Source organism: Melanotaenia boesemani, chromosome 21 (genome assembly GCF_017639745.1).
Source record: "Melanotaenia boesemani isolate fMelBoe1 chromosome 21, fMelBoe1.pri, whole genome shotgun sequence".
Classification (NCBI taxonomy): Eukaryota; Metazoa; Chordata; class Actinopteri; order Atheriniformes; family Melanotaeniidae; genus Melanotaenia; species Melanotaenia boesemani.
Window position 1 is genome coordinate 22,307,845 of NC_055702.1, and position 25,122 is coordinate 22,332,966.

Below are 25,122 nucleotides of genomic sequence, written 5' to 3' on the forward strand. Positions count from 1 at the left end.
GACACTTTATTAGGTACACCTGTTAAATTGTTTATTAACATAAACAAGCTGATCAGCCAGTCACATTGCATCAAACCAATATATTTATATATGAAGACATGGTCAAGATGACTTGATGAAGTTTAAACTGAGTGTCAGAACGAAGAAGAAGGGAAGGATTTAACCCTTTATGCCTAACCGGTCAATATAAGGGCTTAAACATGACAGACCAAATCACCTATTATAAAAACAGGATGATGGTGTCTATTTTCGACTGTTTGAGATTATTTGGTTTTCATTTAGTTGCTAAAGGTGATCAATGGCATCTGTGTGCATGGCAACATTGTTAGCATGGTGTTATCCTCACTTAAATACAGAAAAGAGTTTGGTAAATTTGATAAAAACATTGGTCAACATTTTTATAATCAAAGTTGTATCTATGCTGTTATTAAAATGAAGAACATTGTGACTTAATTCATTCTGCACAGCATTAAAAGCAACTCAGGAAGACGAAGATGGAGTAGAGACTCTCATTTATGGCTATAATCTTCACCTGCTGGTTGGGTGTCATGCTTGTTTTATTGTACATGACAACATCCTCAGCTCAGGCACCCTGATGAACTGACATTATGCTCTGTCAGGGAGCTGTGAGACTCAAACACTCTCTCTGCTTCTCCCTCCACATGAGGCATCTTCTTCTTAGCTCTCTGACTCCAAACAAACTGTGGGGGGTGGAGGAAGAGGAGGAGGAGGAGAAAAGATAAGCAAAGAATGAATAGATGATTTAAAAATCAGGAAAGAAACAGTACTGTATGAGATGAGACTAAAGGGACGAATAATTGGATAAAAATGTACAAAAAAAGGAGCACGAACAGTGACAGAGGGAAAAACATATATTTCAACATTATTTGAAGGGGGGAGGGTGTGAAAAATGGACAACAATAAAAAAGATAGGGAAAAGGGGTAGAGTCAAGAAAATGATAAAAAATTAATTGAGTAGATGGTGTAGAGGGATTGTGTGTGTGTTTCGGGGGGTATTTCTGTAGAAGACAGAAAATGAGGAAAGAAAGAAACTAGAGGAACAGCAGGTAATGAGAGAGCAAAGAAAGGAGAGGAAAGGAGGTGAAAAAATGTCTAAAAGGAGGGAACAAGACAAATAATTTAAAACTACAACAAAAAGGAGGGGCAGGGAGATCAAGGCTAAAACAAGAAGAAGAAAATGACAGTAAGTAAGAAAAAGGAGGAATTCAAAGAAGTGCAAAAAAGAAAATGCAGAAAGAAAATGGGTAAATATGGGAAAGAGGAATGGAGGCAGAAGGATGTGTGAAGTAAACAAGGGAAACAAAATGGAGGAAAAGAGACAAAAACTAGTTAAAAATATATAATACACACAGTCTCTTTATTTTTTTTTTAATTATAAAATAGGCAAATACTTTTTCACTTAATGAATGTAGACATTTATTCTCAGTCTTTGCACAAAACCACACAACACACACAACCAGCAGGTGTCACTCTGGATCAAAGACTATTTATTTCAAAGAAAGACAAAAATAGACAAACAAAATGCAAAATATCCAAGTGTTACAGGGGGGAAAAACAAACAAACAAACAAAAAAAAAACAACTAAATACTTTTCAGCCTATAAGACATAACAGTTGTCTTTAATTCAAACTACATTAAATACAAACCCCATTACCCAGAATGCATTGAGCGGGGTTGGAGGTTATTCAGGCCGGTGTAGTTTACAGTTCACCACATCAACAAGGCCCACAGCCTCCTCTTTCTGTAAAAGCAGACCCTTGCCCTCTATGTTGGGCAACGTTTATCTTTCACACGCGCCTGAACGCACGAGCTCCGGTGTGCATGAGCGACAGCGAAGCCGCAGCTGCGCGGAGCGACAAGTCCGCTGAAAATCCTCATCCTGAGCTGCTGGACTGCTGCGGAGGTCTCAACAACGTCGATTACTCCAAGGTAACACCGACTCCCAGTCATAACGAGGCTGTTGAGAGCCTCTGACTTGGACTGAACACAGGACAGCAGTGAAACGTAGACGCGACGTCAGCCTCTGTTCGGCTCAGTGAACTTACCGTTGAGCTGTCAATACCGGAAGTGTGACTATACTCAATTTCTTCCCAATTAAAAGCATGATTCCAGGGGAAATAAACAAGGTGCTTTCTACAAACTGTGAATTGAGACTTAAATTTAACACACGGCATTTGTAAGGATTTATAATTTAAAGAGTAATAAAGAAAGCAGTGAATTTATGCAGCCCTGCAAATATTATTGATTTTATTTAGAGAAAGTGAATTAAATTAAAACTCATTAAACACTGGTTAATGTTAACTGGTTAATCTCAAATTAATTTCCATGTTTTTCATCAGCCACTCGTAATTATCATCCTTAAATAGTACACACGCTTGTAAAATGCTATGGGGTAATAGAAAACATGACGTTTCATACTCAGGTCATGTTACATACTAAAATAAATACAAAAATCCATATAAAAAGATTGGAGCCAAATGAAATTAATAATAATTTCCTTGTTCAGAATTAATTAAGAATAAGCAAACCCTTATTTAATCCCAACCTTTCTCCAAATTCTGAGGAATTATAACAAATACCATCATTATCATAGTAACTATACATACACAGTCACATTCAGTTTTAATCATGAACATTAGGCTAAACTCTAATATATGATGAATCATGTTATAATAAAACTATGCAGTAATAACAATGAAATTGTGACGATAATAATTTTACTAGTACCAAGAATATAATAATAGTAGCAATAACAATTACAACAAAAGCATTAAAAAACCCAGTCATAGTCACCACTATTTAATAATTACTAGTTAATATGATAATATGCCATCATGTTATACTGAACTATGCAGTAATAACAATAATAATAGTTATGATGATGATGATGAAAATAAAGTTATAATTCTCAGCTGATATAATACCTCTATTTATTCCATCCTAAACAACAGCACGTGATACTATAATGGAGCAGTAAACTACTAAAAATAACAATAATGACAGGGATGACAACAACTATAACAAAATCAGTACTCAGTATATACGTTTAATAATAATAATCTAGACATATAAAAGCGCATGCTGCAGTTGAGACATGCAACAGTTAGTTTTGTTGTTGAAAGGTGGAAACTTTCACCAACTTTGCAGTTCTGCTTATTTATATCTTTACAGTGTTTGTCAGCTGTAGCATCTGATGCTACTTTAGCTATGTAAGATATGCATACAGCTGAGGAACACGATGACTCTGAGCCTGCAGCAACTGAAACCAGATGTGAAGACCCCAAGCAGAGCGAAAAGGGGACAAGCAGACATTCAACAGGTCTTGAGATTTAAATAAATAAGGGTATGAACTATACAAGAGTGAAACAGGACATCCAAGTTTTTCCTGGTTACTATGAAAGCAAACTTCCATATACAGTAAAAGACATTTACCATGGGTTGATAAGTAGGAACATATGTTTCGATATTTTGGCTTTTTTGTGGTGAAAATGTCGCTGTCCTGCTTCAGTGTAACTTCATCTAAAATATTCATTCATTGTTCAGCTCAGCAGATGTTTTTGTGTTAAAAAAAACCTCCCAAGAAGTTTACAGACCTCATTGTAATGTCTACCTATAAAATCACCCGCAATAATTTTAACTGTGTTGCTCTTCTGGTCCCAGTGCAGTAAAATAAAAAACATAATTCACCCATAGGAAATGAAAGGCAATGTCATCTCTGTCGTCAGCGGCTACAAAGCAGAAAACCACACAGAGGAGCCGAGTGTGTCATATCAGAATAAATCCATCTCTGTTGCTCCACATCTCATCAGTCAGTGAAGACATGTTTATGAGCTCTACCGTTCCTCATTTTCATTGAACTCTGTGTGATCTGTTATGATCCTTACTCCTCCTCCACAAAGGAAATATCGTATAAAAGTTTGCTGCTGTGATCTGATTTAACACTGCACGATAGTCAAGATGACATAGATGATATTAGAGCAAATGTAATTGTAAGAAAAACTCACAGACTGTGTGTTTAAGTGTCTCAAGCTGAATAAAAACTGATTACTGGCTGAAAATTAACTCAGGGCTGCAAAGAACTGCAGATTACACAGAAAACACAGGAAAAAAACTTACAAATAAGACATATGGGTGAAAAAGTTCACACATTTTAATGAGTCTGAACTCACTAAAATTGACAAAAACACAATTGAGTAAAAGGAATGAAAATAATTTGTGGTATTTAAAAACAATAATTGCAGTTGCATTCACCACTTTTCTTGGATTTTAGGATTAATTTTATGCTTATCTTTATTTGTAATTCCAAATAATTCTGCAGGTATAAGGTATTGTAGCACAGACCTTTACAGCATCAATGCTCTTATAAAGTTATTTTTTTAGGAATGTATGCATGTGGTTTGTGGTGTGTGTCTTGCTATATTACACATGGTTATTTCTTTCAGATGGACTTGACCCTGATGGAAGATCTCCTAAGACACATTAACTTTCACGATTCCAGCTTTTGCATGGCTGTGATTGCCATCGTTTTCAACCCTTTGTTCTGGAACATGGTAAGAACTGCTGTGTTGTGTTGTAGATGCTAAATAAAACTGTAAATTGTGCCACAATGATATCTACAATCACATCTCATGTTGGTGTTAGCCATTATCTGATTTTGAGCAAGCAGTCATCTGATAGATTTTTCAGATTATGCAGTCGATACGATCACTTGAATTAAATAAAAACATCAGATTTTTGGTGTGCATGTAAACAGGTTCAATGTGAACTGTCTTTTTTATGAAAATATAGTCAAAATCAAATTTTTATTAAGATTACAGTTGGGTTAAAGTAGAGCATATGAAAGCAGAGACAGCAGAGAGAAGAAAAGAGAAGCAAACTAGATTACCTAAATAATCTTCCCTTATATGGATACAGCAATAAATACTCTGGATATCATTCATACAAAATGAGCTCACAAAAGTCTTATAAACAAAGGAGAAGAATGGAGATCATCCACAGTCCCAAGAAAAGGTCCAACCTCCTTGGACGTGGTTCAAGCTCCAACCTTTTGGGTCCTGTCAGTTAGATTGGTACTCCAATGGAAGGACCCCAAAAAAGTAGAATGGGTACCCTTCCCACTTTTTGCATGTGGAAATACAAAGAAAAAAAAAGCCTCCCGACGCAACCCGACCAGCACCTGTTGGTGGAAATGGGGCTAAAGCTCTGGTCAAGAACCATCTTGTTTCTAACAGCATGTTACTTACTGGGTGGGGGACAGTGGGGTATTTTAACTGTTTTGCTAATTTGCAGACTACTATTAATGGTTTGACAAACACTGATACAGAATGCTCTATAGAGAACACCAGATATTTTATATTCAGTTGACATTTAAGATATCCTGAGTCTGAGTAGACTGACTCTCTATCTAGTGTAGACTGTTAGGCTGCACTGACAACATGACTGATCATGATCTTTTTTTAAATGATTTTCCATTGTTTGTAACTCAAGACTCATTACAGATCCATGTGTGCATATGTTGCATAACGTGATTGCAGTACCCTGTGAACATCTCTGTCCTCATGAATTCTTTACACAAAGGTACAGAAGAAAATTAGCCTCTTTCATTTTTAGCCAAAGATTATCCAGATTGAAAATGGATTAGCAAGTGTCATGCAGGCTTTAATGGAGTCGCATCTTCCTTCGTGATTGTGTTTGAGTGAATTATGCAAACTGTAAGCTCAAATTTAAAGAGGCATATAGTAAAAAAAAGCAATGTACTTTTGTCATTTATGTTTATTCTGCAACCGCCATAAGTGACACAAGGGCCACTGTATTATAACAGCTGCATAAAGGAAAGTGCATGAAAGCAACGTGCTTGAGTGAAACATACGCTACTTTTTTCAAAAATTAAATACCTTTTCTCAGGTCTTAATGAAAACTCTGTGGCTTGCTTTGATGAAAGCTTTCACAGCTCCTTTACTATGGTGCTGTACAAGGGCCTAAATTAAGACCATTGATTGGTCAGCGGAGCCTACATGCTTGTAGTAGGAGAGTATATCCATCCTAAAACCAGCTGCTATTCTGTTCAGTGACGAGCATGCACTGGTGAGTTGCTGGCAAAGGCAAATGCAAAGGCAATCTCTTGCTTTATCTGAGTGGTAATTCCTTTGTCTAATGCAGGTACTCATTGGATCATTAACCTGGTTGAGATTTAGCATTGGAGAGGATGATGTCTAGCTTTCCGGGGCTAGCACCCTACCGAATTAGATAAGACCAATAAGATATGTTCATGTAATTTTAGACATTTTTAGTGTTATGAAATTAATTAATGCATAATAATTGTGACAATAATAATATGATTATTTCTTTGACAGTAACTGTAGGAAGAAAAATCTATAATCATATCGTCCCTGGAACAGAAATTCCCCCTGAGTAGTTAGGACTGAAGAAGTCTTTCAGATGACAAAAGGAAGCATTATCAAGATCTAAGAGCCCAGTTGCCTTTATTCTAACTCTTAGGATTACCACAACATGGATGACTGAGAATCTAAACCAGCTTTTTAAAAATTTTAAATTTCGTAACCCAATATAATTGCTTAGCTGTGGGGTCATTGTCTGAAATCAGAGTAATTCATCACCTGTTTTGAAACTAATTTCACTGATTCAACAGGTGCACGTGTTACAGTTTAAGATGGCCATTTCATTAACTATTTATCAATGACTCATACAAATCACTGATTCAGTGCACATTCACACCTACACAATCCAGCAGGACGCGTTCATCATGAAGCCAATTATTTTCATTTATATAAATGTTCAAGGGGGGATTTGGCCCTGCATGTGATCAAATGACTCTCCAAGCATTGTGGTGAAAGATGAGTTGTAACTGCCTGTAATGGGAGTTATTCAAGCAAACAGCATTTGAACTGATGGAACTTATTCATACACAAAGGTGATAAAAAGATATTTTTATCATGTGTGTTTTACCAACAGTGTTACATTAATGACAGTTATGAGTACTGGAGGTGGCGTCTCATTGCCAGCTTTCATACAAACCCATACAGATCCAACGTCAGTGATAATGTATAGATGAAATGTCACTGATGCTCATAAGACTTCAGCAAAGTATTGAAACATTCTGAGATCCCTTTCTAGGTCATGGGTCAGAGGACAGTGGAAAGAACAGCTGAAAAGAATCACATAAGAAAAAAAAAGTATTGGATGCGTGCTAATCCTGTGACAATGAACAAGCCCACTGGAAAAGAGACGTGTTAGAACTGACCATGGTAACACCTCGATTCTTTTTTCTTTCATTGTTTTGTGGATTTGCAAAGACCTCACTAAAGTCTTTGGTTTGTTTAGATGCAAACCAGAGCTGTGTTGCCATGTTCTTTTTAGAGAGAATGGTCTTTCTCTGGCAACCCTATCAAACAATCTAAACTTAGTCTTTTTGTAATTGTACTTTCATGTGCTTTAACATTTTAATATGACTGGGCCTGTGAAGTCCCAGAGCTGTTGGGTTTTATGCAGTTTCATTACACTCTTTCTGACAGTTGGGTAACCTGTTAGGATGTCCAATCCTGGGAAGAATGGCAGCTGCCTTGTATGATTTCCACCTGTGAATATAGCAAAGGAAGGAAGGATGAATTATAAATTATTTGGAAATGGCTTTATAATTTCCCAGATTGATGGACAGAAAAAATTCTCTATAAGGCATGAAAGCAAACTCAGACCCACTTAAAGTTGCACCTCCCAATTGAACAAGTTTCCAGATTCTACTGAGTCTAGCGGACTTGATTTTAGGGTCAGTTAGAATTATATTATTGTAAAGTTTAAAGTTTATGGTTGAAGTGTGAGTAAGGAGCGAGGAAATGGATTGTGCCAATACAACGTTCACACAGTCAAATGAGTGTTCATGTGTGTTTCTTCTGGTGAGACTGGTATTGTAAAACTCCAGGTATCCATTAATGATGTCAGTCTTGATGTAATAGCTTCCAGCTGTATTATGTTAAATGTGCTGACGTTTGGTTCAACTTGTCAAAAAGCTGTCATAACTCCGCAGGATGCAGTAAGAAAGCTTTTCCTCATTTTCTCTTTCAAAGTCTGCATGAATATGGTGAAGTTGATCCACTTAAGTTATATTTCCTAAGTTTTACTGATTCAGGTTGTGTGTTTGGGGGCATTATTGTGTTTTAGCAGCCATGATGCAAAGCGACAAGGGTAACTGTTCTGTGCTGCTTATGTTGGACCTAACCTCAGCTTCCAATACAGTTGACCATCACATTCTGCTTGATAGGCTGAAGTGCTGGGTTTTTCTATCAGGATCTGCCTTGGACTAGTCCTCTTCGTGCCTTTGTTTTTTGTAGCTACTTCTAAGTACAGCTCTCCCCCTTATCTAGTCCATTTTGTTTTACCCCAAGGTTCTGTTTTGGGGCCTGTGCTGTTTTAATAGTATTTGCTCATCTTTGGGCACATTCTGTCAACTTTAAATGCATCTCTTATCACTGCTATGCAGATGAAATTCAAATACACAAATGAAATGTCTAAGCTCCACAGTTTGTTCAAGTACATAGATTCTGTTAAACAGTGGATCGCAGTTTTCTTAAATTAAGTAAAATTGAAAAAATTTACCATCTTCTGATGGCTATATCCAACAGGACTATGCACCATGTCACAAAGCTCAGATCATCTCCAACTACTTTCTTGAACATGACAATGAGTTCAATGGACTCCAACGGCCTCCACAGTCACCAGATCTCAGTCCAGTAGAGCAGCTTTGAGATGTGGTGGAACGGGAGATTCTCATCATGGATATGCAGCCAACCAATCTGCAGCAACTGTGTGATGCTGTCATGTCAGTATGGAGCAAAACCTATGAGGAATGTTTCCAACATGCTTGTTGAATCTATGCCACCAAGAATTAAGGCAGGTTTGATAGCAAAAGGGGGTCCGACCTGGTACTAGGAAAGTGGACCTAATAATTGAGCATATTACTTAACATGACTTAATAATAAGAAAATTATATTCTAATAATTCATGAAAACTGTTTGCATTTTAAAGATATTTACATGATAAAATATTAAAGTAATTTAAAAAAAGTTAAATATTTAAATAATGTTAGTTATTCTGTTGGACACATTGTTATTTCAATGCCTACCCTCCAGGTTGGAGCGTCAACATCAATCAGCTGAGAAATATTCTGCAATATTTCTATAAATATTTATTCTGCAATGTTTATTATACATAAATATTTATCAGGTTTATCTTATAATGTGGCCAGGCACAAGCTCACCAAAACATGATGAATCTTGATTTCTGCAGTATTATCATAAACCCAAACAGTTTTCAGTCAACAGCCCAGGCTTACAATTTCAAAAACATGATATCTGGAGTCTTTATTTACTTTTTAACCTTGTTATTTTTACTTTTCCATTGTTGAGTACTTGAGCTTAATAAGGTGTGAACAGCAGTCACCAGCTTGAAGCACTCTCCCCTTAGGCTTAAGTACCCCACCTGTATTCTTTTCATATTTTTAAATAACAGGGGACTCCTAACCTGCTGTATTATAACTGAGGCATACTTTGCATTTGCACTGAACACAATGTTCCAATGAGAACAGAGACACGCTGAGGCCTGTCCCCTGAGTTTTAGTGTTTATGTGTGTGTGGGGGAACAGATCAGGATGTACCACCACCCCAGCTATCACTGTGTAGCTTTTTATCTTTTCACACAGACATGAGAGTTACTCATGAATGAAAAGGCAGTGGCACACACAGAAAAAATGATCCGACATGTTGAAGTAAAGGTGTATTGTTTGTGGGTTTGGAAGTTGGCGGGTAAAGAAAAATCTCTAAGCCTTTAATGATGTGACTTTGATCAGAGGCGCTGTTAGAGGCAGAACAGAATCAGAGGAAGAAACAGGGAAATTCTGGGTTAAAATTGCACGCTCAGCAGGGCCAGGAGGTCAGTGTGCCATGGTGACGCTGTGACACACTAACCTCACTGTGGGACATGGCCACTTCTACAGTCAGGCTACAGGAACTTGGCATTCTTGTTTTGTTGGGAATATTAGAATCTCTGCAGGTTTAGCTCACCTCAGCATCACCCGCACAGTGTGGGTTAGGAGTCTTTCATGTTTGTGTAGGTGCCCTACATAGTGACTCATGAGCCTCTAAAAGCTTCTGGAAAGTTCTGTTTTTTAATATGTGGACACCCTGTATGTCTGCCAGCACAGTTATGTGCTCTCATTAGACTCAGCTCACAGTCTGCTGCTCCTGCAGATGCTAATTGCACCTGTGCACGACACTGCAGAGGTGTTGGTGACGTCAGGACTTGTCCTGAAACAACTGAGGCCCAATCAAGGGGCCCTTTTAGCAGACCCATGAGCCCTGAAAACCATTTGCCTCTGTTGCAAGGTCACTTCTAGTACCTCATGGCTTTCTCTGCTGTCCTTTCCTCTGTAAAGGTTTACCTCACCTCCAAGTTCAACAACCTAGTTTCAGCAAACAGTTTTTGTTTTAATAGAACTACTTATAGATAGTTCCACTAAAAAACATTTTAGGTGTATATTTTATTGAATAATCAATGCTAATTCATCAGTCCTGTGTCAGTCCAGAGTTCTCACTAAACCTACAATCTATAAATTTTTAGATTTTTTTTTTTAAATTATATGTCACGTCACAGTCATGTTCTGTCTCATTGCAAATTTTTTATTTTGTGTAAACACATTTATGAAGATATTTTCACATGCAAAACATACCTTTTCTAGATTTCAGCTGAAACACCCTGTTCCTTGTTGGCGCTTTTAAAACGTTTGACAGCGCAGCCATGGAGGTGCCTGGGAAGCAGGCAAGTCACAGTTAGACTAGGAATGGGTATTTGAAGCAATATTATTCAAAATCACATTTTAAAAACATCAATTCTCCACATGTTAATCATATTTCCCAACAAAACATAAAAAATGCACAAGCAATTTAATCCTCTGTCGATAGTTTTCTTAAAGAAGCTTTACTGAATTTTGTCAGATTTTCTTTAGTGAAGCGCTTCATAACGGTGGCTAACTTGGCATCCATCTTGCATCCTACCTGTACTCTGTACATAGTACTATTTACTATTACTACTATTTACTGCAGAAAATCCTGGAACAAAAAGTTTTTTGTGTTCCATTTTAAACTGTCTAATTAATTAATATGATAAAGTCAGTTTGCCTGAATGAAGGTAACGAGATATTTCAAACAGATTCAAAACGAACCGTGTGTTGATATCCAGTTACTGGCGGGTGATGGGGTGCATAAAGTCAAACTGAGCTGTAAAATGATGCAGCACCATCAAAACAAGTGATGATGACAGTGCCATCAAAACAAGTCAGAAAGTTACATAGTGCTACTTTAATGTGAAGATTAACAATTAAGGGAAAAAATACAACATTTTCCCCCTATGTAGTATTATAAATAGTATCAAGTATCGAGCATCATTTTCTAGTATCGTGACAGCCCCACTCACCACTGGTGGTACCATCTGCAGAGCCTGGGTTCTGCAGGGATAGGTTGTCACATGCAACTCCTCAGCTTGAGCACATTATACCATTATTAAATCTAAGATCATTTCAGCTCCTTGTGCACTATTTTTCATTTTTCTCTCCATGTCCCCTGCTGTTTGCTCATTTCAGTCTGTCGTGCTGCTCTATCTCAGTGCTTTTGTCAAAAGGATGATTACTGAATCATAGAAGTAATGTTCTCTGTCCTGTATGACTAGACTTTGACAATCCTTCCTGACACAACCACTAAGTTACACATATATTTTCTTAGGCTACTATATGTCATCATTTGGCTTTTTAGCCCTCATTTAACTTGATGATTCTGCTGCTCTTCTGTTGTGTCTTACAGGGGATAAGATATCAATAAATCAATGTTTCTTTATAAGGTTCTTCATAGTTGAAGTGGAAAACAAGGAAATGGCATCTACATTGCCTAATTGGTTTATAAGTGAGCCTTTAAGGTTTTTAGAGTGAACTATCTCTGTTTTGTCTGAGTTGAGAAGTTAAAAATTTATAAGTCATTTAGACTTTTATGTCTCATACAAGCCTGTAACTTGAGTAACTCATTGGATTCACTGGATGCATAAATAAAAAAAAAAGCTGTGTCAGCAGCATAACAACATATTGAAATATTTATTAAAATGGAACCATGTATAGAGAATACAGAATTAGTCCAAGACTAAAAAATGATTAGCAAGTGGAATGTAAAATCTGTTAGATTATCATTCGCGTCGGACGGTTGCCTCCGCGTCGTCCATTAATTTATGATAATGGCCACCTCGTCTGGCATTATCCCGCTTATACCATGGTCCATTAAGAAAGAAAAAAATATTAAATAAATTATTAATGTGTTAATGTTGTTTTTTGACACAAACATGTCAGAGGGCGGATGCAGCTCTTAGAGCTTGTGTGTATCCAGAGGATGATGCGACATTTTGTTTCAAACAGCCAAAGTCCACAGATAGTTTCCTAAATCTTTTTTAATTGAAAGAAATATTTCCACCACTCTGATCATTAAAAATGTGTCAAGTAAGTCTATCCTAAATCGATTTTATAATATTATCCACCATTCACTCTGTATCAAGTATGTAAGTAAGTGTGGTGGAGTAGGTTTTTCTTACTCCAATCTCCTCCCCCCCATCGAAGACGCAAGGTGTAGTGAATATGGCAGTAATTGCAGGGCGGAGCAGAGCACCTTTATATCCGGGCAGGTGTTTGTCCTTTTGTGTTGTACGCTGACAGTTGTGTGGCTAGCGTGCCAAAGTGTCAACATTACCTCTCCTGCAATCTTAAGTGCCATAATCTCTTTCCTTCTCCGTGGGGACTGTGGTGGTCCTTGGGTATTTACACCCGCATGTTTCTTTGCAGCGTTGTGTGTGCTGATATTCGCAGCTGTGCGGAAAGACGCATGATGGGCAGTTTCACCTTTGCGGTGCACTGCTGGGTTGTGACTGAGTTTGGTGCTGGGGCTGCTCATTGGGACCTGTCGCAGTATTCCTGTTCTCTTCTCTCTCCCTCCCCATTTTGGGGTGTACTGGTAAGACTGCTTTCACTCATCAGACGGAGCAGGACATTAATCTGCATCATACGATTGGTGTGTTTTCCTCTTTTTTTAGACACGTGAAGCAGCATGCCCTACCCTATACTATGCATAAGGAGAGGTTGCTGTTTTGTCTCCGCTTGGATTTCCGCCAGCTCCTCCAGTTCATCTAAACCCCAGCATATAGGTTGTTTTATAAAATTGTCAGTTTTTATGTTTTATTATTAATTGTTTAAAAAGAAATTGTTTAAATAAAATGTCATTTTTATGGGAATCCACCTGCCAAGGTGCATTTTATTTGAACCTACCCTTTTTAGGTTTACTGGGGGTTTTTACTCCCCAGCTGGGTTGTCACCCTTTTCTTTTTTTGTATAGAAATTATTGCCATTCTCTCTCTCCTGGACTGACGGAGCCCAATAAGCCTGCACCTGCTTTCACACCAATGCGCATCACAGACATGATCTGGCGTGTCTGCAAACCGATGTCTGAGTTTCTGTTGCCATGGTTACAACTACCATTTAGTCAGCATAATAGGTTACAGCAATAAGTCTATTTGACCGAAACTTCTTCTGACCGGAACTTCTACTTCTTCATAGGTGTCCATTATCACGTTTTAATGGACACCCTCCAGCCAATCAGAATCGAGTATTCACCCAGACCATGGTATAATATGACTTAAACTCGTCTAAAGCAGTTTAAATTCAATGCAGGTTTGTATTAAAGGGACATTGTGTAAGAATTACTGCCATCTAAGGTTGGAATAATGTATTCTTCTTTTTTTTTTACCCTGTCCTGTCCAGCATCCTAACATACAGAACGGTGGTCTGTGTGCCATATTTCACTTGACAGATTTGCTCTACCAAGGGAGACATGTTATATACATGGATGTCCTTGATATTTTTATTATTTTTATTGTAATCTTATTTTCTATAGTTTTTATATGTCAGTGCCGAACCTGACAGGGAGATAGAGGAAGAGTAAAGAAAAAACAAAACAAAACAAAACAAAAAAAAGGGGGGGGGAGTTGGAAAAGAACAGGATTAAAATGTGTAAATAACAGTTGTCTATGCTGCCTAAAACACACCACAAAAAAAAAACAAAAAAAACAAAACAATATAAACTACCACAGTACTACATGATACATAAAGAAAATAGGATAATGATGATATGAAAAAGTACAATAGTCATCAAACGTACCTGCAGAGAAACGTACCAACACACAAACATCAGCAACATCTAGTCAGAAGTAAATGGAGAAACAAGCATGTTTGTGAGCATGCAACAAGGAAGAAATGTGTGCTTGCAAGGGGGCCGTGATCACGCTGCACCTCAAAGCATCAGTGGGGGACGGGGGGAGCCCGAGGCCCCAAAGGCCCAGCAGGTCCACAGAGCACCAAGCCCAGGACAGCCAAAGCAGACAGAGCAGCGGCCCACTCAAACCAGAGCAGAGGGGCCCCCAGACCGGAGCCCCCTGGCGCAACCGGGCAGGGGCACCGGGCAGCACAGGGCGACGGGCGCCGCCCGCACAGAGGACAGGCACCCCACAGGCCCACGGGCCACCCATTTCCCCCAGCAGAGCCCCGCCCAGGAACCCGACAGGGCCCGACCGCCCCAGGCAAAACCACCGCCGGCCACACCAACCCAACACTAAGGCTAGGCACCCCAAGGACAAGAACATGTCTGCATTCTAGTGTCTTATTTTCTCACAGACGTATTGCAATAAAGGTAGCAACCGTATCTCAAAAAGCCTCGACAACACCTGATGAAAGCATGTCATCCAATATTTAATAGAGTGTTCACTCTGTTACACACAAAGAACTCACTTCTGAAGTTGAATGTTTACTTTATTCACCGCCGCCATATTCACAGTAACGTTTATGCACATACATCTGTGCATAAATACAATTTATGAGGTCTGGTAGAAAGTGGTATGTATATATTTGTCTTTCTTTGTATGGAAGTGCAGTAATACTCCAAACTTCAAAAATGTAGTCTCTTATTAATAAATTTGGTGTAACAAAGTTTTTTAAGTTTCAAAGCAGCAGCAGCAAAGCAGGGTTTTATTAATTTTTTTTCAAGTTTCATAATGCTGTCATTAAAATGTTATATGGTGTTTAGTTTCTTTTTGCATGCTTTTAGTATGCTGCACAGTGTGCATCCTCTGTGATACAGAACTGAGAACGACAAATTGAAAATGAGTCTTAGAGTGACAGAAATTTTTAAAGTTGACTTTTTTGTCACATAGTTCTGCATCTTTTAATAATTAAACCTCTGTAAATCAGTTGCTAGGGTAACATGCATGTGCACTGTTCTTATATTAAGTAGCTGGAGGTGTAAGAGATCCGGTATACATCATGCACATTTGCTTAGACTTCTCTCTAGCATGTGTGGGATGATGCCTCATTCAAATTTAGTTTTCTATTTTTCTTGGACAACAATAGACTTCATAAGTCACAGATATTATAAACAACTTCAAAGTTAAATCTGGTTCTAAATTAGGCTAGATTGAGTTTCAGAAGGTATTGTGTACAGGTCGTGCTGACATGTATCCAAAGCAGTGGGAGGAAAGTGGTCAGCCTGTTCCCTGTTATATCTTTCCACCTTGGTCTGACATCTCACATTGAATCACGTGGACATGACACCAGGCTTGTGATAACCAGAACGTTGGAAATGTAAATACACCACAAAGACTGTGCAGTCCATATTCTTCTGACCTTCTGGGTAATTTTTCAGCATTAGTAGATTGTTACAAAATAGAGAATTTATTACCACATTGTTGTATGGTGAGTGGTTGCAAAGAGAAAGAAGTACAAATATAGACTCAACTAACTAAAAAAAAAAAGATTGTGATTTAATAGGATGAAATTGTCAGCAATTTTAACTGGGAACACCAAATGCTCACAGACATGCATCATCCTATAATAAACTTGTTGCATCTTAAAAACCAAAGCAGGCCTATTTTCACAGAGTTTAGCTTGGGGTGGGGGGCCAGCTTCACGCAGGTTTCATTAGGGGGTGCCAAAGTATGAAAATCTCACAAAATTCAGTAGTGTTGCTTTAAATGGCAATGTAAGCAAATCTAAGCCTCACAAGAGCAAAGAAATTAATATTAAAAACAAAACAAATAAAGAAACATCTGGATCCAGATAACATAACATACTGACATTAAGTAATATTTAAAAGTATATAATTCATACATTACAGAACAGTTATGAGCAAACCACATTCAAAAGTTTCATTCAGTAATTGACAACATGGTCCAAGTGCTTATATTTCTAACTATACTTTTAACTCTAATTCACAATTAATAGTGACAGATGTTACCATTACACTAAGAACTTCAGGCTGAACAAGGAACAGATGGAACCAATGGTAGGGGAACTAGGATCATACCATTATGTAAAAGAAGAAAAGTGTGGCTGAAGTGCAGTGGTACAGGCCAGGTTCACAGTGCCACAGACAGATTTAAATACAAGCAAAGACATTAGTTGAAACCAAAAATAAGCAATATGTGGCTGCATTTCGATGAAATTGGAGACTGAAAAGCCGGGTGCAGAAATAGTTAAAAGTAAGTAGTCACTTTAGATAAAGAGTCATAATGTTTAGATTATGGTCTTAATTTGATTTGTTTGTTTTGGTTTTGTGTTAAGTTCTTCATTCAAAGGATTGATTAAAAAGCTTAAAAGTAATAATAAGAATGCTTTTATAAAAACACTAAATAAAAAAAGTTCACAGTTGTTAAATTAGGTTGAAACAGAGAAGGCCCGCCCAACACTATGTTTGATGAAGCTAATCACTACATTTTCTAATTTTCTATGACGTCTCATACGTGTGCTTATTATACCGTCTATGGTCTTGTTCATAAATTCCTGCTTGAACAAAACGCAGCTGAGAAATTAAGTTAGACGTTGAAAAAAAAAAAGCAAAATGTGTTGGACATTGTAAACAACTAGGCTGGTTGGTAAGTGGTTATTAAGTTACTTTGTTCCTTAAGAAAACATGGCGAGTATGTTGTTGTTTAGCCTTTTCATGAAAAAACTCAATGAACACAATTTAAAGAAACAATTATGATTAAAAACACACTACTTAACTTTTGCCATTTTCTCAGTAACATGCTCCCTTTCGATGGCTAATTCAGCATCCATCTTGCATCCTACCTGTACTGTGAGCTGTCCAGAAAGTAAAAAACAGTCTTATGTTGAATCTTGTCTTATCTCTTGCTCTCTTTTGTTTCATCCCTTCCACTAATAATGTCTTCTTTCTTTGCTAAATCAGCCGTGGTGCACGTTCAAAACAGCCGGTTTGTTTACATCTGCTGGCTAATGTGTGATGTGTGTGCAAAGCGAAACTCAGCCGCAGCATCCCAGATGAAAAAGTTGCATACTGCCGTTCCTCAGCCATTTTTCGAAAAGTTAAAGGGTGGCTCTTTAAATGCACTAAGTTGCAGTTGTAATCTGGATTACTAAAAAAAAAAAAAAAAAAAAAGACAAATTTGACTAGCAAAAATTCTGATTTGCCGGTAGCTTCGTGAATCTACCAGCCAAATTAGCTGCTGATCATTAAAGTTCAAGTAGTGCCCTGGTGGGCTGATCTGGGCCAAATTGCCAGGGCCAATTTTGTTTTTTCGTTTTTGTTTTTTTTTTATTTTATTATTTTTGTCGCAGTTTGTTTCTGGCCATAAAACTAAAGGTACGAACGTATAAATTCTGACCACACATTTGGTGGTGTCAGTGCTGTCTCTGTACTGTGTCACTCTCTAAAACCAGGCTGGAATTTTTCAAATATATTATAATTTGTCATAAAATCATTCAGTTGCTTAAAAACTATTTTCTTTAACGTTTACTTTAAAAAACAGGAGACTGGACATTGCATTATACGATATGATACGATATGATACGATATGATACGATATGATACGATACAAAACAATACCCCTAGGGAGATTTATTTTTGGAGTTGATGCTGTGTACATTAATGCCTTCACAGATACGGTAACACCACATTGTTACTTAGTCAACATATCAAACCTAAAGAGTGCACCAGGTGAAATCACATGTGCTTTAATGAGGAGTCTTACACATGCAAAAAACTGTGTGTAGAGCTACCAATGTTGTGCTCTTTGTCAAGGCTGTTCCCTCATGTGAATAAAAGGAAACATGTGGTCAGTGTGACTTCTTGCACATATGTAATCATTTGCAAACTCTAAACAACCAGAAAAGGAGAGGATAATTGCAAAGTGTGCAAACCCAGGAGATAAACCTCATGCAGCTACACTGAAGTTTCACATTTGATAAGAGAAATAAATCTGTGAAAAAAGAAACACCACAGGGACAAGGATGCAATGAATGGCTGAGTATAGAAGAAGAACAGATTAAAGGAGGAAAGGACAGGAGAAGTCCACGTGCGAGACAGAATGGTAGATCATGTGATAAATAGGATATGCCAGGCTTATCGCTTTCCCTTTATACAACTTAAGCTGGGAAAGACAGACAACCTTTACTTATGACTGAAGACAACTAAAAAGGATTATGTTCTGCTGAAAGTCATTCAGCAAGTTTTCTGATTTAATTTACACATAGACTACAAATTTATTGGAAGCACTGTAGATTTTTTTCTATCATACCTGTTAAAAGACTGCATTTGACTATCAACATTCAGTCAGATTATTTTTACAGTCTGACGCACAGGAGTTGCGTGCATGGAGGCATAATGTTGGCCTTAGAACACAAACTTAATGGCAGGATGATTATTAGTGACGATGCGTCAGCTGAGGAAGGTGCATTAAAGTGTCTGAGTTTTGCTGCTGCTGTGCTCTCTCTCTCTCTCTCTCTCTCTCTCTCTCTCTCTCTCTCTCTCTCTGTGTGTGTGTGTGTGTGTGTCTATCAAGAAGCAGTTGCAGCTGTAGATGTTTTCTAGTCAGACTTTTGATTTGGTTCTTTGGTGATTTAGTTTGTTGTTCTTTGAAAGTCCTCATATGTAGCATACTTACGTAGTGTACATACATAGTTAACTGTTTGTTCATTTGAATATCTTATTCCAATTTCCACCCGTGAACGTCGTCAACGTTCAAGTCATGTGACCAGTGATGACAGGTGAGAAGAGTCTGTAGATACAGCATTTCATCACTGGCATATATTATCCTGAACCACTGCAACACTGTTTCTTAGTAATCACATTTCCATAAATGATATTTCCTTTTTGATTACAAAGTGATGGTAATGTAATCACTGGCTCAGAGAGGCAATAATTTGAATTAACAAAATAATACTGAGATCAGTCAGAGCTGGTTGACGTGAACAGATGCCGAGTTGAGCCTGGGGCTTCAGTCAAAATCTTATTTACCTTATTTACCCGACCTTGTCAGGAGGCAGCAGTAAAGGACAATTTATACAAATTATGCATTCTCACAAAATAGTTTTTAATGGCCTTACTTACACAACATACATTATTTTACTAGAATAAAAAACGACCAAAAGAGATACAGACTTTTAAAAGGTGTGATAAAATTACTAGAGCATAAATTCAGCTTGTTGCTGGAAATGTTGCTTAGTGAGCAAAGATAAAGAGAATTTTTACCTGTTATGCTTTTGTAAAATAATTGTTACCAATACCAAAACCTGTGGGAATGGAGTGATGGCCAGTTAACAAGTGAGTAAAGAGAACAATGATAAGTGTTGAAAGGGACTCTAACAACAAAATGGATTAGTTACATCCAGTTTTCTAAAAGCTTTTGGTGGCAGTGCTGTAGATTGCATCAAAATAATTTAGAATAAATCTAAACATTTTCACCATTTTCATCCATGACGAGATGAAGTGTAGCTGCTCTATTAAACGTGTCAGTTTCTGCAGAAAGCTGTGGATGACAGGTATGCTACAACATCCTATTAATTTGTCTGAGTAGAATAGAATCTATGAGCTATATGTGTTCCTGTAGTCCTTGAGAAGCATTTATTGAACTTTATGAGGAGTCTTTGAAATCAGAAAAAAAAAAAACAGAAACTAGAAGCACTCAAAGAACGCAGACCTCCACCCATAGTAAAGAATTCTTTAAAAAATTCCTGGATCCAGGCGGTGATCTGGATCACCCCCAATATCTAATAACTTGTTCCTTATTCCATTTCTGAGATTTCCTGAAGTAATAATCAAAATCTGTCCATAACGTTTTGAGTTATGTTGCCAACAGACAGACAGACAGACCAATGCCACCGAATACATGACCTCAGCTTAGACAGAGTTAAGTGTGGCTGGCCAGCCAATAATATTCACTGCATGATAATAAAGTGATTAGACATACCCTGATCTTGTTTGCAATGTCAATGGCTGATTTAGATATTGTAAATGGTTTTCCAGACACAATCCCATTCTTCAGTTTTCAAGGATTTGCCCAGATCAGTTTCCTGTAGGTAAAACAGTTGAAATTTCTCTCTTGCAACTGTGCTACAGTTTGGGGCATATAAGATGTGATAAAGTAAAATTGATTAATACAATTGAATTTGTAATTTCCATCTGGGGTGAATAAAGTGTTTTTCATTTAATTTCATTATGGTTTGGATTTTAACCCCTTTACACACCATTACAACCTACAGAGACATGTTGACAGCCATGCTGGGGCTTATTAGAGCTGATAAAAGGTTGTTAGCTATGCACTCACTTGTATTTCTTAGTTCTATTTTGTTCATTGCATTTCCTGTACCTGTTGACATTTTTTCTAACTCCTTTTTCCAGTAACTGCACATATTATTGCCTCCCACTTTACCCTCTCAAGCAAAGTTCAGCCTCGGCAAATGAGCCACTCAATTCATGCATTTTCAGCCTGCCCGTCTGTGGAGATGAAGCTAATGGAGCAAACAGCATATTAAACAGCATATCAAGTGCCATCTGATCTTCTCCTTACATATGGAGATGGTCCCAGTCATCAGTCATCTCAGTCTGAGCTGCCCGGTGACCTACATATAAGGGAACAAAGCACCCAGCTCATCCTGTCCATGCTGGATGCTGAAGGGGCAAATTGCCTCATGCAGCTGAAGCTGTCAGAGGTTGGAGAAAACAAGAGAATCACACATCACTATAACAAGTGCACAATCAGCCAAAGGAAGCAAGAAATGGACTCATACAGACTACTGGCTTGTTTCCAGTACTTTTTGGCTTCATTTTCTTTTATAGTGGGTGGCACTGAGATGTGATGCTAACAAGGAGAATCTTAGCTTGGTCATTATAGTTTGCATGTTCTTTCTGTTTCCTTTCAAGTGCTGTAGATTTCTCCCACAATCCCAATACATGCATATGGAGTTAACTGTGATGCTAAATTGTCTGAAGTTGGGAGTGTGCTTATTTCTTGGTCTTGTTTATCAGCCATGTGATGGACTGCTGACCTTTCCAGGAGGCTTCCTGCCTCTCACCCTGTGGCTGTTATAAAAGGCTTTAGCTCTCTTGCAACCCTAAATGAGATGAAGCAGGGTTAGACCAAAGTAGCTGCTAGAAACTCAGTTCATGCAGACGTTGACATTTTCTTTAATGCAAGTAACAAGTATAGGACTCCAAACTTAATTTCTAACACTTAGTAAAAGGCCTCAAAGATTTACAGGATCAACAAGTCAAAGAAGTAAAAAAAATGCTCTAGCCAAACAAGGCATTAGTAGCAAAAAGTCACTGGAGATGATGCAGGAATTTTTATCTTTAGGCAAGACATTAACCTGAGACCTTTAATGGAGAACACTGAACACTGAAAGTAATGGTTTGGACCCCTTTGGCCTTAAGAACTGTCTTAATTCTTAGTGTCATAGATTCAACAAGGTGTTGGAAACATTCCTCAGAGGTTTTGCTCCATACTGACATGACAGCATCACACAGTTACTGCAGGTTTGTCGGCTGCATCCATGATGAGAGTCTTCCATTCCACCACATCCCAAAGCTGCTCAACTGGACTGAGATCTGGTCATAAAACAATGGACATGGTCAGCAACAACACTCGGTATTAAGGGGCCAACATTTGAAATATTTGTAACAATTTCAGCCCATGTAGTTGCTTTTAGCACCTACTTGCAAAGGACAATTAGGAATGCACACATAGTTGTCAGTGGTGTTTAGTTTACATTGAGCTAGAATCGTTATGGAAAAAGTTGTGAATGAGATTGTTTTACTTTGTTTACTTTTCCTTATAAGCTTTTCTTGCTTCCTGAAACTTATCACTTTGCAGCAAGAGCAATACTATTACAGAAAACAAATGGACTCAGTAATGATGATGTAACCAGATTTTCAAAAGCTCGTTGCTTTAAATGGTTGAATAAATTTTGTTAATGAATTTTTAAAAAATTGCATTTTTAAACTGCCTGAGCCGGATCTCTGAGTTTTTGTGGCAAAAAATAAATAAATAAATAAATAATGAAAAAGGACTATTTAATAAGTTAATGTGTGCAAATGTGGTGTATTGTGACATTGAGTTTATCTAGAGATGAATGCAGCTTTCCTATTAATTAAACACATTAATAACCGATCGGACGCTGAGCTGGGAAAGCGTGTTGTTGAGAGATCCAGCTGCTCTTTAAATCTACGCTCGATTCTAGATTGGTACGACAGAGAAGATGCTGTAAACGTTAAATGAAACTACAATCAAACTACGCTATGTCAGTTTTATTGGTGGAATCAAGGGTAAATTTGTGAAGCCTGGTTATTATCTGTTATTTACGCCACAGATTTTCCAACACGTGCTCTACCTGTCTGCTGGTGGGAGTGTGCTCACCTGTGTGCACATGCACGTGTCTTTGCACATTGTCTGGAGAAGAATTGTAAAATGTGCGACCAGAAAGGACATGTCATCATTTAAATAAGGTAAATAACATCAGGCTGATTAGTTTTTAAACACTGCTGTGGAGCTTGGATAAAAAAAATGTTCAGAGATGCAGCCTGATGTTGCTGAAGTTAGCTTCTGATGTGTGGTAAAAAAGGCGATTCCACTACTTTTTGGGACTTTTTTGGCCACATTAGACCAAGTCCTGATTAAAAACTAGAAGTCTTTGGATGTTCAAATCTGGACTGAGTTATCCTGCAGAGCATGAAGATTTGTTCAGTTTAGTTTATGATTTGTGAAACATTTATTCTAGTTGTGAAAATGCAAATGAGTAATTTTATGGGAATTTTTTTTTGTTTGTTTTTGTCATCCAGAGAACATTAGACCTGGTCCTGCTAAAAACCTGCAAGACTTTAGATGCTCATATATAGACTGAATTATTCTACAGAGCTGATAGATTATTTGAAATACAGTTCCTAATATGAGAAACCTTTATTCTATTCATGAAAATTAATATAAGGCCCATTTATTTTTTTCTGTTTTGTTTGCACCTAGAGACCTGTTCTGATAGACCACTTGGCATCAGTTCCAGAAGGCAAAACTTTGCTTTAGCCTCTGAATCAGTCGTTTCTTTTCTTTACTGAATCTTGAGGAAATTATAGGCTATCCAAATGGCTTTCAGCCCTGATGAGAATCATTCAAATGCTACTTAACATTGGACTGAAAATTGTTGCTAAGAGAGGGGACCTAGTTTTTCCGGTGTTTGCTATCACAGTGCTTATTTAACCTCATTAAAACACAAACAGTAACTCTCATTATTTTGTTTGTCCTGGAGTTTTGGTTAGAAATGATTTAGCACAACTTGAACTCAAAAATAGCTCTGATGTTTGAGATAACAGAAACGGTAGCTGGTCTGATGCATGGGTCAGGTTGTTTATTGCATAAATGTATTTGGTTCAGTTAGGTATTTTCAGATGTGTGCTCATGACTTCAGTGAAAAATTAAAGATGTGGTTGATTACTTCCATGTTTTCTTTTATTCTCTGGATTTAATTACACTGATTGAAAGGACGATGTGACCTTAGGTGTACCCACGCGGTGTGCTTACGCTTAAGTTTATGTGTTGGTGAGTCACGCCTGTGGGTACTGGAAAACATTTCAAGACTGCTGTTTCCTTCAGATTAGATCTCAGCTCAAAATCTGCTGCTTGTTTTATTTGCTTAGATGATAAAGCTCAAACATGCTTTTTGATTTCAATTTAATTTAAAGACACCACTTTTTTTCCCCTTAGATTTATTGTTTTCAAAATATACCTCAAATTCAGTCATACTTAAAGATTCAAGAAAATATTCTAAAAGTATTATAAATAAAAATATTATGTAATTAAATATTTTCTGTGACAAACATTTAAAAGATGCAGAATCTCTAAATATATAAAGAAAACAACAAAATACATAATTTAATAACCATATATTTTTAATAATTAATTTAAATTAACTTTATTTGTCCAGTGCTAATTCACTACAAAGACATCTAAAGGTACTTGTACAGACACAGTGCAGTTACACACTGCTCAAAAACTAAAGGGAACATCTCATCATTTCCATGTAATTAAAAGTTAGCTCCTCTTCTGGGATTTCAATCTGTCCAGTTAGGAAGTAACACTGATGGTGAATCCATTTCACCTGCCGTTGTACAAATGGAACAGACAACCGCTACATCAGGGGTGTCCAGCTCCGGTTCTCGAGGACCACAGTCCTGTAGGTTTTTGATGTATCCCTGCTCCAAAACCACCTGACTCAAATTAATGAGTAATTGTGGAAAATTTAATTGGCTGTTGGATCCATTTGTGTTGAAGTAGGAAACATTGAAAACTTGCAGGACAGTGGCCCTCGAGGACCAACTTTGGACACCCCTGCCCTATATGGTCCTGCAGGTGGAGGCCCACATAGGACATATCTTGTTTTTACACTGATTGAAGCAGCTGATTTTTGGTCATGTTTGCATTTTGCCAGTATCCTCACCGTTAGAGGTAACATGGACCGGTGTCTGCAACCTCCAGAAGTGCTCAGGTAGTGCAGCTCATCCAGGATCAGTGCTCGCTGTGGCAAGAAGGTTTGCTGTGTCTTAAAAAAACTTAAAACTATGACAACACGTTGCACAGTTCAACAGCAACCCTGGTGTGATGCGTGGTTTGTTTTCACCAGCAAGCTCATGGGGAAATAGGGATAAATTTGCCATTAGAGCTTCTACCTCATAA

At 37.7% G+C, this 25,122-nt stretch overlaps 1 protein-coding gene and 1 long non-coding RNA gene across 2 annotated transcripts in view; one reads left to right on the forward strand and one right to left on the reverse strand.

The window, feature by feature from the left end:
- Positions 1-376: 376 nt before the first annotated feature.
- On the reverse strand, positions 377-1,752 carry LOC121632748. The gene is made up of 3 exons (XR_006008963.1): positions 1,676-1,752; positions 1,413-1,504; positions 377-701 (listed from the first exon to the last, which is right to left on the reverse strand). It is a non-coding gene; the product is annotated as an uncharacterized LOC121632748 (long non-coding RNA).
- The window catches only part of pemt (phosphatidylethanolamine N-methyltransferase), an 87,638-nt gene continuing 64,238 nt past the window's right edge, over positions 1,723-25,122 (forward strand). The window contains exons 1-2 of the mRNA XM_041974464.1: positions 1,723-1,950; positions 4,464-4,571. Coding sequence (XP_041830398.1) covers positions 1,843-1,950; positions 4,464-4,571 — 216 coding nt within the window. The 5' untranslated portion in view covers positions 1,723-1,842. The remainder of the gene's footprint in view (positions 1,951-4,463; positions 4,572-25,122) is intronic.